Genomic DNA, 15,137 nt, shown 5'->3' with positions numbered 1-15,137 from the left:
AAGGTGTTCAATCTTGTTATCCGTTGTTGTACATGTAGATGTGCAGGAAGGCAATTAAAACATTGGTGTCTGAAACGGGTCTGGCCCAGACGCCGCAACGTGTGCAAAAGCTCGCTGAGTTATCATCGCTTGTCATTAAGTCCTGTCCTGGCATTCCACAGGAGGATAAGGTAAAAGTCGCTGATGGGATTTTTGTAAAGCCGAACCGTTTGACTCCTCACCTACACCTATGACATGACTACTCATTTCATGCTTGCAGCTGTGCAGAAAACAAGATTCTGCTTTGTCTATATGTGCCTATCATGTTATGCATTGCATGAGTCTTTGACTTTATTAGTCTGCTTTAAATTTACATACTAGATTTTTTCAATATCAACATTGGCAAGCAAGCTTGGAAGGGCTGGCAGGTCATGCAAATGGCTATAATCATTTTCTGATACTTGAATGTACTGATTCAGAAGAAAATCATTTTGCCTGTGTTGTCAAACTCTTTTGTCAAAAAAGGTTTCTTCATGACTGTGCTCATTTTTCTATCACAAATGCATTGAATTTTATTTCTTGACCTGCACAGCATTTTTGCATATCTGCATGCATTAGCTGGTTGAGCAACAAAATGTTGCTTTCAAAGCTTGCACTTAAAAACAGACCTTAAACAGTTATCAAATATTCATACTTATCCTATAGGACATGGCCGTTGATGTTCTGAAGTCCATCACCAGCAACCTGGACCAACTGGACATGTCTGACCCGTCGACTGTCGAGTCTGTGGGAGGATGTAAGTACAATGTCATCAGGCACACAGCACTACCTGTAAGGCCTCAGAAGAAAAAAAAAACCTGTGTTTCCGGTTACAGTGGTAATGGTAGGGATTTGTCCTTTTGAAATCTAGATTTTGGCTTAGTAACTAATCCAACAAAGTACAATTTAGCATCATGGTAAAACTGGAATGTATTTTAGGACACTGACATTCCAGTTTTACCATGATGCTAAATTGTACTTTGTTGGATTACTTACTAAGCCAAAATCTAGATGTTCATGAATAATATACTTCTAACATTGTACAATGTTTCCTGGAAGGAAGACTTCAAACATGTAACAAACATTGGCACATCACACAAATTCAGAGTGAATCAAATCAAGTTAAACCTTAGAGGATGAAAAAATAAACAATAGTATTGAATTAATTTGTCAGCTGTAACAATTTATTAAGCAGTGTCAGAGATTGTCCCAAAGTGATTGTCAATGTGTAAAATAGTTAATCTTATCTATTTATTGTCAAATGTCACAGTACACTACACTGTAGAATAGTTTGCTGTAAAATCAATTGTAATTTTAGGTCTGCATCTTAATTTTGTATGGTCCATAAGAACACAGTGTGTGCATGCAGTTCTCATCATTCTGCAGTTATTGTTATATCAATCACGAATTAGTGCTTATGAATTTCACATCCACCACAGAAGATCCGCCAACCAATTTTCTCCACATTCCTGGTTTTCTGTTTTTCTTAGTAAGAGTGTCGCTTAGTGTTAATCACTTAATGCTTAATATCACTTTAAAATTGATAACATTTGCTTCTGTCCTACTGTAACAGCTCTGTTGGAGTCTGTGGGTTCTCTGCTTGAGGAACCAGAAAGAGATGATGAGGAGGATGATGGGAAGCCTGCACCTGATCTCGAGGAGGAAGACCAGAGTCTCTCTCCAAAGGAGCGACTTGAAAAGGCAGAAGAGAAGGAGCAGAAGAACCAAGCTAAGGTAACAAAAAGTCATTCAATGATTATTATAATACTTAATTAGTTTGTTTAATGCTAATGACTACATTTGTTGAATTTTTCAATGCTTTTTTATGACTAGATTTTGTTGAATTTTTGTTGTAGTTCATCTTTTACCCTGGATCGTGACTTAAAGGGGTTCCAATCACAACATGCCCCTTTAATGTCTCATGTTATGGAGGAAAGAACTGCTCAGGAGCAAATTTCAAAGTAACTCATCGCAACGTCCTTGATATCGGTTACGTACAGAAACAAAGACTTGTCCAGGAAAGCCACCGGGTCCTGGACGGTCTGTACAACGCCATCATCAGCGCCATGAGGCTAGGAGCCCCGCCGGTAACCATCAAGAGGGGCGGCATCGCGCTGCGTGCCCAGAAGGTCCGGGGCGACCAGTTTGGAGGCCAGGTTGTGCAGACGGAGGGTGGGAGCTTCCATGTTCCGTCTAAAGCAGCGCTCTTCCCTGACTATACACCGCACAACGTCGCTATTAAGGTATGATTTGATCCGTGAATACCTTAGTGTTGGTGGAACGTTTAGCACTGATTGTTACTACCATCACAGATGTGCTTCCATATATTTTATGTCATGTCCTGGTTATCAAATGATCCTTATTTTTTCCTTTTTTACTATACAGTATCTGTGATAATATCAGTGTTGAAGATTGTTCTGAAGATTGTTTCTGTCTGTCTTTTCACACTGATTGTTTGTGTTAATTTTTTTTACCTATTCTTAATTTACTTTCATTTTTCAATTGGTGGAGTTATTTTTAATAAGAATACTTTACATCCAGTTGTGATTATTGCATTTTCCTTTAGTGGTTGGATCACAACTTAACATCATGTTTATTGTGGTTGACTTGAAATTGCCTCAGGTACAGAAATCCAGATTACAGTTCCTGTTACATGTACATCTAGGATATTGGAGATTCTTTGTACACAACCAGGTAATCTCAACTGCTGACTGTCTGTCAGACTCCTTCTTCAGAGCTTCTGACTTGAGTACTGCTTCTCGCCGCTATAAGTAGCCAATGTAGGTGGCACTTTTGTGGCGAAAATACAATCCCAAAATGTCAAAACCGCAACGTCAAAATCTCACCAAAAACAATCGTCAAAACGTCAAAATCTCACCTGCTAACGTTTCGGGTGTGTACAAAGAATCTCCAATATCAATATGTTCTACCAAACTGATGAAATTATTTTCGGAAGTTCCTGTTACAGTATTGGAATGGGCAAATGACAGAATGATACTGGACACAATCAAATGAACTTTTGATTCTGTTATTTTTGCAGTTGACGCAGTTTGTACAGAACCCATTTACCTGGGGGCGCGGGGAGCACCAGGCACGCTCGTCTGTCATGGAACTGTCACTCCAACAGAACAACATCCCCGTGGCCTTCAACAACCTGACTGAAGACTTCAACATCACCATTCCGGGCGGCTCTGGAAACAAACCAGCGACAACAACCATCACCTTCCCTGCCCCAGGAAACAAGAGTTCAAGCTACCATTTGCTGAACCTCACCAACACCGCAGAAGGATTCCTGGTCACCATCACCCCACTGAATAGAAGTGTGGTGTATGGAATTTCAGGAAGGTACGGCGGCCGCCCTGACGACCAAAACTACAACGTATCCATGGAGACGTACGTCCTACCCGAGGAGTGTGCCTTGATGAAGACTCTGAGTGGCGATGAAGACACAGAGAAGAGAGAGGCGACGATGTTCGTCTCGGGAGAGGATGGTCCTGTGAACTACTACATTAAGGTCCAAATACGTGGTGAGTATTTTTCATGTAACAGTTGTTTAATGCTACAAATACAAAAGGTAAATGTGAGTACCAGTTGCAGTGGGGTTGTCTTGTCCACGCTTCATCTGATACACTAAAACTAAAGTATGTTTTGTGGTATCCTCTCTTTTGTTGTGAAGGAATGCCTGTATTTGAGATTTTAAGCATTTGGTATTCTACATGGACATCAGTGTGATATAAATGTCAAGTCTCATTCATAATAAGTGTGCCTAATATTTTCATGAGCCCCTTCCACTGTTTTGATGTTTGTTTGTTTGTTTGTTTGTTTGTTTGTTTGTTTGTTTCTTTGTTTCTTTGTTTCTTTATTTGGGATCTCCATAAGAAAAATACATCATATACTGTCTTGTACTGGCAAAATCCTTAGGCTAGTAGTTGTACACTTCTCAGCCCTGTTGAAAGCTTATACATCATAATTATACTGTCTTGTGATGTTGACAACAGGAGTCACCGGTGATATCCGAGTAGTTGCACACTTCTCAGCTCTGTCATAAACTTCCTTTTTTTCAGGACCAGTGACCGAATGTGACTTTGAGAAAAAAGATGACGTGAAGGAGTCACATGCCGATGACTTCTACGCCTACCAGATTCAGTGGGCCCGTTTGAGCTGCGTCTACTGGAGCGAGACCCAGGAAGACTGGAGCACTGACGGCTGCACGGTGGGTACAATTCCCATTGTTTCAGGAGAACTTCACTTGTAGTATTCACAATTGTTACCTGAAAATGTAAAAAAGTAAAAACTATGGCTGTTTTGCAGTAAAATGTCCTTGCCTTGGTGTATATAACAGCAGATTTTTGTCACATAATGATTGTTCACAATCTGTACATAAAAACATTAAGCAGAGTGCCCTTTTTATTACAGAACCTGGTACAGTGTTTGTGTCTGATGTTATGCCTGGCCAGTAAAAGCAATTCAAGATTAGCTGATTCATATTCATGGACAGCTATGTGCGATAGTTAGATAGTTACAGGTCTGGAGTAATTATAAATCTTTGACCAGAGTGTCTTGACCAGAGGGACTAAATGTTACAGGCCACTCCTTCTGATGTTAGGCCAGGGACTAAATGTTTGTTTTGATATAGTTTAATGACCAGTGGTTGTACCAGCAAAATGTGATTACAACATGTTTCTTGACTACTTTCCACAGATAAGCAAGCAGTCCACCATTTCCAGCACCGTCTGTCACTGCAACCATCTGACGGCCTTCGGAAGTGACTTCGCCACCCCGCCGAACACGTTCGACTTCGGAGAGTTGAACTTCAGTGACTTGGTGGACAACGTTGCCGTTGTGGCAGCCATCATTGCGGCGCTCTGTCTCTACTTTTCCACAACAGCCGTGGTCACAATTGCTGAGCGTAGAGGAAAAAGGATGGTAAGTAGTTCTCATCAATCAATCATATCTGGCCAATAAAAGTGAGCATGTATAATGGTCATTTGTAGCCATTAAATCTTCACTCTGTGGACTTTTATTTCATAATGGATATTTTGGCAAATCTTTTCTTCAGTATTGATGTTTATTCAATAGATTGATATTTATTGATTAGTTTGGTAGTGACAGACATACATAGGGCTGCCCAACTAGGCAATGGCTGTCACAAAGGCCTAGCCTTGCTGACATGGACAAGATGTGTATTACTAATTGAACAAAGATTTTGATCTAAACAATTTCCAATGTACCTGCAGTATCTAAAAAGATATCTTTAGCTTCAGTAAGACTATAATTGTATCTATTGCGAGACGTCAGGGACAGGAATATGTATGTGAACATTCATGTTCTAATGATAATTGTCTTCACACATTGTTACAGTTACATCACGCTGTGAAGTTGGACAACCTTCAGAACGGCTGCCTGTACCGCCTGCTCATCTGGACAGGTGCTGCTAAGCATGCTGGGACAGAGTCCACCCTGTCCTTCAAGCTGTTCGGAGCTGCAGCAAACTCCGATGTGCGAGTGGTCGACATCACAGAGAAGGTTGGACATCAAATTTGGCACTGACTCAACTCCTAATAATAATTTCTTCACCCAACTTTCCACTGAATATTTTTTTTGACTACAATCCTCAATGGCAGGTCCTAACATGTGGGATTTTTGTTGTTGTTTAGGTTTTCACCCAGAGCAGCCAGGTGACCCTGACCTTCAGCACAGCAGAACAGCTGGGTAACGTGGAGCTGCTGCAGCTCATGCACGACAACAGTGGGGAGGGGGGCCGTGCATCGTGGAACGTGGACAGAGCAGCAGTGCAGGATCTCACCTCAGGCAAATTGTGAGTTCCCTAGAGCTTTCCTTGACTGTCTAGATTTATCGTATCAATCTGTTCCGTAGCTTAGTTTATAATGCTGTTTACACACCATGTAGAGTAGCTGTATACTTGATGTTTAGAACATAAATTTTGAATGTCCTTCGTGGAAAGAAGCTTTACAATTATTCAACCCCCAATTGCTGACCTGTAGAAAAATATGAGGTGTGTTTCTATCATTGTTTTTTGTTTCAGAACCTGACAGCTGACAGTGCGAGTAATATTTCTTTTTCCTTTTTTGGAACTACAGGTTCTATTTCTTCTGCGGCGAGTGGCTGGCAGCCGACCGCGGAGACGGGCAGGTGGTGAAGACCTTTCCTGTCGCCACTGAGCAGGACCTGCGATCCTTCGGGTTCCTGTTCCCAGCAAGTCTGCGGAGTAATCTGGCAGAGGAACACCTCTTCCTGTCTGTCGCTATCATGCCTGAAGGTAACGTTAGTTTTGCTTCCTTAAGTTTTACGGTACTAGCTGTTTAAGATGGAGTTTGTATGTCTTAGGTTTGTATGTTTTATGTCCAGGAAGATTAACTGCTTACAAATCTTGTATGTTAGATAATGGACTGAATAAAGTATCCAAGTATCTGCAGCTTGATATCTTTATCATTGAAGACCCCAGGGAGTCCATATCAGAAGATATGTTTGAAATGCCACTGATAGTAGAAGTTGTATTTTACATGGATGAATGCCATTTGCTTGCTGTATATGATCGAATACGTTGCTCTCATTCTTTATTATTAAGACCAACTTGTTTTGATGAAATGTCTCCATTTGTTTCCTTTAAAGATAGTGCGTTCACCCGCAGCGAGAGGCTCGGCTGCTGCCTGAGTCTCCTCCTCATGTCCATGGTGTCCAGCGCCATGTGGCTGAGGGAAGAAATAGGAACCCAGGTTGTGCAGGCCATCAGCCTGGGGCCGTTCTCCTTCACCCTGAATGGAGTCTACACGGGGGTCATGACTAGCATTACCTGCCTTCCCGTCATCATGGCCATAGTCCTGCTGTTCCAGTACAGCCGGCCCAGCAACAAGGGCGACCGGAGGGTCCGAGATGTGGAGACAGGCGGCCCAGCTGAGGCACCCGCCCAGCAAGGACCAGCCAAGCGCCTGCCGCACTGGTGCAAGTACGTGGCCTGGGTGCTGGTGGTGCTGTCTGCCGTGGGGTCAGCTGTCTTCACCGCGCTGTACAGTCTGATGTGGGGCAAGGACAAGTCCGAGAGGTGGCTGTCAGCGTACTTCACCACCTTTCTGGTGGACATGTTCCTCATGCAACCAGCAAAGGTAAGGACATGCTATTTGTTGAATTGTCTAGATATTAAAAGATATCATTGTTATATAACATCGTTACATGTTTGTTACAGTTGCAGTTGCTACATGTACCTGTTACTAACATCCATGCACAATGTTGTTTGATGATACCTGACTTCCTCAGAACATGTTGTATACAAACCACATCCTAAGGATCATATTGCCATATGCATCTTCAGCTACTGTTTCATTTTCGCTCAATGATATTATGTAAACAATGTTTTCAGAAATCCTAACAAGCAATGCTTTTGTCTTTCAGATATTGCTCCTCACAATCTTGACTTCATCCATTCGCAAGCCGCAAGCCGTCCAGAAGATTTTTGAAGAGAAGCGGGGCCCCGTTTCCATTGATGCCAGGACAGTGTCTGCACAAAAGGCACGCTTCAGCTGTAAGTTTTAGCACACATGTTTGTAGAAAACAGCATTATATGTCATTACCATGAAGATTTAGACTAATAGATGCACATGTTACTACAAGATTAGAAACTACTTATTAGATGGTGAAAGAAACCCCGTGTGAGTGTTCTCCTAGTTCCACACCCTGTTTTGTGAATTGAGTTGACATTTCCTCTTGCATCAGTTTGTATATTATTCAGGTGGTGGGGTTTTCCACTTTTCTAACAAATACAGAGCGTATATGCATGTGACTCTATTGATATTTTTTTATATGCTAACTACAGCCGATGCATTTCGCATGAGGAGGAAGATGGAACAACTTTCGATGACATCCCTTGCCAACATCAAACAAGCGAGAATGAGGCAGCTCAGGGACAGGAGAGTTGTGAACACCTTTTGGGACATCATGTGGTTCTGCTGTTGCCTCCTGATTGTCATCAGTATTGCTAACGAGCACCACAACACCACAGAGGGTTTCTATCAGACACAGAGCATAGCCAACACCTTTGTGCAGTCGATGGACGAGGTAAGTTCATTATACTAGATCCTTGCTCTGGAAGGTCTTTAGATCCTTGCCTAGGTACAGTGCCATCTGATCATTAAATCATTGCATTTGTGAGACAAACATTTTAAACCAGTGGAAGGGCCTTTATGTTGACACTTAACTTCTCACATCGGGTAATTAGAACATAGTTTCAGTGTGCACCATTTGAATTTATAAATCATTATGAGAAATCTCCAGACAATTGTTATTTTTCAGTACAACTATATCACAAGGCTTCATTTCTCCACAGGTAAATGATCCTCTAACCTTCTGGTCCTGGCTGTACGAGACCGCTCTGGGGAACTTCTACCCGGAGACTTCCTACAAAGGTGACAAGCCCCGCTGGCAGGACAAGAGCTTCACGGCTGACATGCAGTCGGTCCTGGTCTACCCACCTAGCCTGATCCAAGGTCGAGTTCAGACAGGTAGGAAGAGCTACTTTCACGGAACGCTTGCTTTGGGCTAACACGACATGCTACAATTTTCTGTATTACCATACCAGAGGACACATATTGTAAACATTCCAGAAAGTCAAATGATCATGATCTTAGGATTCATGAAAAATCTACTTTAAAAGAAGCCTACAAAGTGAAGGGAAGACCAAAACAGCAAAATGCAAACTATGTGACTGACTTTTCATGTTTCCTTCTCCTGTCATCTTAGGGCTGTGCACGGTGCCTGTGACAATGCAGCACTTATTTGACGAATGTTCATCAGCATATGATGAGCACACCAAGGAGACCGGGGCATTTGAGAAGGGATGGAAAAGGGTCAGGAATACATCAGCGATGGAATCAGAAGCCCCTGGATGGATCCACCTCCCCAGCGCCTACCCCAGTCTCCCCATCTACGGTGTGACCACGCAGTACTGGGGAGACGGCTTCGGTCTGCACCTGGGAAAATCAGCAGACGAGATGCGCAGCATCCTAGCAGAGCTGAAGGCCCACCGTTGGATCGACAAGCGCACAAGGGTCATCTTCTTGGAAGCCGTGCTCTACAACGGAAACCTGGATCTGTTCACATCAGTGACGATGGTGTTCGAATTCTCCGAGACGGCCGGAGTTTTCTCCCATCATCACGTGCACACCTTCCGACTTCATCAACGGCCGGGGACGATCGGGTACATCTACGTCCTGCTGGAAATCGTTTACGTCATCATTCTCCTTTACACACTGTGGACAGAGGGGAAAACTGCACGCGCAGCCGGCTTGGCCTACCTGAAGGAGCCGTGGAATATTGTCGAAATCTTCAATTTCATCTTGGCATTCACCATCATTGCCTTGTACGGCTTTAAGATAATGTACAGCTCCAAGGCTCTGATGGCGATCAAGGAAGGGAAAGGTGTGTAACACATTTGTGCTAAAATGTTACACTAATTACAAAAAAATTTCACTTCAACATACTCAATATTTAAAAACATGCAAAATTGTCACACTGACTGTATTACAAGGTTAATATTTAATTTATTTAACACTATACTTTTATTGATGATATGTATTACACTTCTCTCAAAGATCTAGTCCACCATTTCCGATCTGCTGTGAACATCAGCTTGGTGTATGGCTGGTTTCTGGCCTTCCTGACGTTTGTCAACATGATGAAGCTCCTCCAGCTGGTGAGGTTCAACCCGTTCCTCTCCAAGCTGATGTCCGTGTTTCGAGGGATGGCGGGGGAGTTCTGTTCCTTCATCCTCTACTTCTTCTTCTGGCTCTCAGCTTTTGGCGTCTACGCTTATCTCATGTTCGGCCTAACTGTGACAGAGTACAGGTAAGGAAATATGTTGTTCTATTTGTGTGAAATCTTCTAGGTTAAAAAGAATTCAATTTGATGATTTCCATTTTTTTTTTACAAAAGTGCTTGAAAGTAGAACAGTTTAGGTCACCGTTACAATCATATGATAAATTTTGACAATTCATGCTTCTTTTTCAGCACCATCAGCAAGTCCTTCTCCACACTGTTCCAGATGTCTCTTGGAAATTTTTACTATTATCAGCTCAAGGAGGCTGCTCCTATTCTTGGCCCTATCTACTTCTTCGCTTTCATTTCCTTAATCTTCCTCGTGCTGATGAACATCGCCATGGCGATCATCGACAGCGCTCTCCCGGATGTGCGGAACCATGACATGCCTGAAGAGGACCAGTACTTCATCCAGGGGTTGTGGGAACGCTTCACGGCCTTCTTCGGCTTCTGGAAAGTGCCAGTCACAGGTAGCGTCGTGTCATTTCACAGATAGACAGTGCACATCCAACCAAGGATGTCTATCATCTTTTGGGTGTTGATTCTGTTGTTTCTGTGGCTACTGACATATGTACTTTATTACTGGAACATTACTGTAGTATTAGTATTTAAAGTGTGGATTTGGGACCTGAACCAGGACCTTTGCTCCATCACTGAGCTGTAATGCAAGTATGACAGGATGGGCAGCAGTATAAAGGTCCAAAGTTAATCCCTGTCCTGTCTTTAGAACACCCCTCCTTAAGTCCCTTTGTTTCCTCTGCCCCTTGCCAGCTGGCCATGGGCTTGACAATTTTTGTAGATCATTGTTGTTATTGGATGATTTGTTTATCTATTTCATATGGAAATATACAATAAAAAAAACTTACTAAAACATTTACATCGGCCCAGATGATGACTCTATGGCCATTCTTCATGAAAGCCTGATCGGCGTGGAGATTACAGTGGAGAAACTGTGGCTGAAGAGAGAGTCGCTCTTCAACCTCAAGTAAGTACAACATCTTACAAGAAATACTGCTTAAGCCTGATGCCCTTGAAGCTGCATGAAATGATCCCCCTGCTACTGGAACTTTACAGTACAGTAGTTGTGACTACTAAGAATAGCCTTAAAACTTGAAAGTGATAGTTGTATAATAAAGAAACTACAACTACATTTCTATCCTCACAGGATGAAGGATGCGGACCTTCCCGCAGAGCCTGAGTTTGTCCCGACTGTCAAAGATGTTCCCGATGCTGCAGCAGTGGAACTTCATGTTCGCCACCGCGTCATCAAGGTTCGCCCTGCCTCCTCGGACAACTGCACAGACAACGGAAGTCAAGCAACCCACTCCGAGAACAAGGCGCCTGTGGTGGTGGCATCCAGGTCCCCGTCAAAATTAGAGGACACCCCAGAAAACCACCAAACCAACCAAGTCGTAAAAATGAAGTCCATTCTTTCCAAGCTAGAAAAAAGTGACAAGAAGTCAACCAGGAAAGTGTCTTTCGCTCTGAACGTTCTTGTTCGTCACACTGAGGAGCATAAGGTGGAGTGGCCAAGTGTCAAGTTGAGCGTTTATAACGAGATGGCTCTGATATACCACCAGATGCTGACAGACGACCACATCCAGGCTGCCCAGATGCTGCTCCGCCGCCAGTACCCAACACTCCAAGGGCTGGAGGGGCCTGCAGTTGGTCTCTGTGACGACGGGTTTGTGAAGATGACAGGAAAGGGGCTACAAATCCACCACAACAATCATCAGCACTGGGTTCTGTCGTCTTACACAGACGGAAAGGTGTGCCTGTATGACAGCCTCAGTGTCCCCATGACCCCATCGCTGCAGACCCAGCTTTACCAGTCCTACGCCGCGTTTGCTGACCAAACAAGGAACACCCTGACCGTCTTCTTACTGGACGTACAGCATCAGAGGAACGTCTTGGATTGTGGGCTGTTCGCCATCGCCTGGGCAGTGGACATCGCAGAGGGGCAAGACGTGAGCGGGGTTTTGTATAACAACAGGAAGATGAGGAGCCATCTGAAGACGTGCTTCAAACAAGGGAACCTCACACCGTTTCCACGTCTGTCTAGCACCAGAAAGAAGGAAGGTCGAACCAAGGTACAGCGAATCACACTGGTCTGCCACTGCAAGCAGGGGAAGCGTCTGGGAAGGATGCAGAGGTGCGAGGCATGCCAGAGGATCTTTCACGTCAGCTGCCTGCCAGTCAGCCCTCCCAGTGACGGCACGTGGACATGTGGAGACTGCGCTGTGTAAAAAAGTCTTCACTGCAGCGTAGAGAGGACTGTACTGATTGACATGTAAAATCATGCATAACTGAATGTTCTCCTGATGGAAGTAAAGAAACAAAAGCACTCTAGGATGGAAAAGTGGGCAGGTCACAGAGTCATCAAAGTGTTAGACTGATTGCAACACCATTACTGTTCAATTTTTTGTGTGTATTCATTTAATATTTTTTGATATTAGGGATTTAGTCTAGGATCTATAGGAATTGTGTCCACTTCAGTCTGTCCTCAGATCATGAAAATTTGAAAGGACTTGTTAAGTAAATTTGCCTTTGTTTAGATTTTACAGATACTTAATCAATAGTTTTATCATCATGTCAGATAATGTTACAATGTTACAAATTGTATTTAATGTCTTTGATTAGAAATAGTAAGAACTTTTGAGGACTTGTTTTGTTGTATTTTTGGCTGCCGACAAAAAGGCAGTTTTGCTTAACAAAGAAACTATCACTATATCAGTAAATATCAAGTTGAACGAATATGTTACTTGTGTCATAAGATTTTGGCCATGAAGAAAAACTACTGCTTGTAAATATTGCGTGTGCTTAATCAGAATTGCCTGAAAGCTTGATAGGAAGAGAAAATTAGCATTTGTAACATCATGTGATAACAGGCCAAAAATTGTTCAAAACACCAGAAGAAAAAAGTTTCCATTTAGAGTCTCATATCGATTCAGTTTACACTTTAAAATGGGCTGCTCAGAAGAAAAAGAGAGCCGGTTACATTGTTCACAGGATTAGTAACAAAAATATTAAAAGTAGAAAATGTTTTTGGGAAAAAATTCCTTTGGACTGCCTAGAATGTCAGTTTTGGCTGTTCTGTTTGTGTTTTAGAATTTATAACAAATGAAACTACATAACAAATATTAATGAATTGTATATATGCATAATCTAAGGACACTATATAAAGCCCTTGACATGTCACTTGTGTCACCAAGATTTTGGTACGGTAGAAAAACTACTGCTTGAAAATATTGCATGTGCTTGATTAAATTGCATGGAATCTTGTAGAGTAGAAGCATTAAAAAATCAGCAAGAAAGTACAAAATTTGTAACATTATGCCACACTTATTCAATTGGTTGGTTGTCGGAATTGCCCCCATCTATTTTTCCTAATTTGAAAAGAAAACTTCACCACACCTCCCCTGCATCCAGCAAATCTTACTCACTACATCACTATAAAGCTATTCATCAATTTTCCAGGGCCTTTACCATGTGGGTAGATTTATCATTGCAGTAAAAATTTTCAACAAAAAGGTGCATCTACTGTGCAATAGTAGTACCGTGATGAGTGGTTGTCTGCCATAGAATGTTTTTTCAAGCAGAAAAGTTAACTAGTAGCCGTATTATGCTAACGCCTATCCTCAACCCAGCCTTTTTGCAAAAAAGTTTTTTCGCATTATCTCTCCATATTTTTTCTGAAAAAATCCGAGGACCAACAAATTAGAATGGTGCGGCCTTATCTGATAACAGACCAAAAATTGTTATAAGACCCAGGGACAAGATTCATATCAATTCAGGTCACATTTCAAAATGGTCTGCTCAGAAAAAAAAGTTGCATTTATTTCCGGGGTTAGTAAGGCCATGTTGCTTTGATTATATGGATGACATCCGTGCGCGCATCAATTTTCGTCCGTTTCCAAAAAAAGAAGGAAAAGTTTTGGACCAAGGTCAATTCCTAAGTCAAAGATGATATGAAAGAACAAAAATTAAGAAAATATTATTTGGTATACCACACTTTGTATGTTTACTCATTTGTTCAACCTTCCTGACCACGTAGATTTCATAATGAATTAAGGTAACTTTTTTTTTGCCAAACCTTTTTTTATTCGCACACTCGCATCAGCTTTGGGGTTCCCAGTTGATGTCATCCATATAATCAAATCAACATGGCCTAACATGTCTACAAACATGTCTCAATATTTGACAAATGTTGTCACATTACACAAAATTCACAAGAAAACATTTTGGCGACATGAGAGGAAGATTCTTCTAGAAACTAAAAGACTACTTCAAAATGACTATGATATACAGCAAAATTATAAAGCGATATATTTGTCCGACATTTTGATTTGAATAAAGGTTGATTGATTTGCTGATTCGAATGTGTCTTTCTTGTATGTAAGCGAGCATATAAAACACTCATCACTTTTCACTCCCTCTCCCCATGTAGAAAATAGCCTCTTCCAAATCAACCCTTTGCAAAAATGGGCAATGGACTATTCCAGAATCACCAAATTTCTATAAAAAATAATCCTAAATTGGGCTCTTAAAAAAATATCCCTATGCAAAATCGAGTCTTCCCCATCTGCGAAAGTTCCACTTTACCAGATTTCAGATCATTTATCTGTCATAGAATGGCACTGAAACCCTAAATATACAGGGGGAGAAACTCTGCGACTTATGGACATGGAAATAGCGCCCCCTTACTCCATGCGAAATTACTGCAAGATGAGGATTCAAGGACTAAATGTAGCAATGCAGCTGTTCAAGTCATTGACTTGATTACAGCACAGCCACAAGCTTACCGCACCATACAAGTGACTCTCCACCAAAAACACCTTCAACTTACCAGTCATTTTTCACCCACATCGTTTATTCACAAAACGACATAGAAACAAATTCATCCACCGAGTTTATAGTCCATCCATTGGTTCAATATTGCTCAATGTAAACATACGTCCATTGGTTAAATCTGGTTGATTTAACCAGAACTACCGCCATGAAAAACACATCCTAACTTCTGTTTCCAGAGACTTTGAAAACTTGTGAGAAATTATAATTTAAAAGAATGCTGCAGAAGATATAACAAAAATAGAACAACTTGACTTTATTTGCACACAGTGCAAAAGTTATTGATTTTGTAAAAGGTGAGCATCCACTAGCTTTCTGACGCCCTCTACAATTGTTCCCAGTCTGCCTTTATGAATCATGTAGATATCACTTTAAACAGTTTTGAATCATGGCGGATAGTTTAACAGCAAGATTCCAGCATGGCAGCGTACATGTGTCGACTG

At 41.9% G+C, this 15,137-nt stretch overlaps 1 protein-coding gene across 1 annotated transcript; it reads left to right on the top strand.

Annotated features, from left to right (window-relative positions):
- The first annotated feature begins 23 nt into the window (after nt 1-23).
- LOC136439649 (polycystin-1-like protein 2) lies at nt 24-14,219 on the top strand. The gene is made up of 19 exons (XM_066435126.1): nt 24-170; nt 685-775; nt 1,592-1,752; nt 2,019-2,261; nt 3,059-3,545; nt 4,083-4,231; nt 4,720-4,944; nt 5,380-5,544; nt 5,676-5,836; nt 6,120-6,298; nt 6,652-7,142; nt 7,429-7,558; nt 7,850-8,091; nt 8,360-8,534; nt 8,773-9,450; nt 9,624-9,876; nt 10,039-10,316; nt 10,735-10,831; nt 11,012-14,219. Exons 1-19 carry the CDS (start codon nt 39-41, stop codon nt 12,090-12,092), a joined length of 5,418 nt encoding a protein of 1,805 aa, XP_066291223.1. The 5' UTR covers nt 24-38; the 3' UTR covers nt 12,093-14,219.
- Nucleotides 14,220-15,137: the final 918 nt, after the last annotated feature.

The sequence above is a fragment of the Branchiostoma lanceolatum genome, chromosome 8, assembly GCF_035083965.1.
Source record: "Branchiostoma lanceolatum isolate klBraLanc5 chromosome 8, klBraLanc5.hap2, whole genome shotgun sequence".
NCBI classification, from domain to species: Eukaryota; Metazoa; Chordata; class Leptocardii; order Amphioxiformes; family Branchiostomatidae; genus Branchiostoma; species Branchiostoma lanceolatum.
This window is presented reverse-complemented; position numbering and strand designations above follow the sequence as displayed.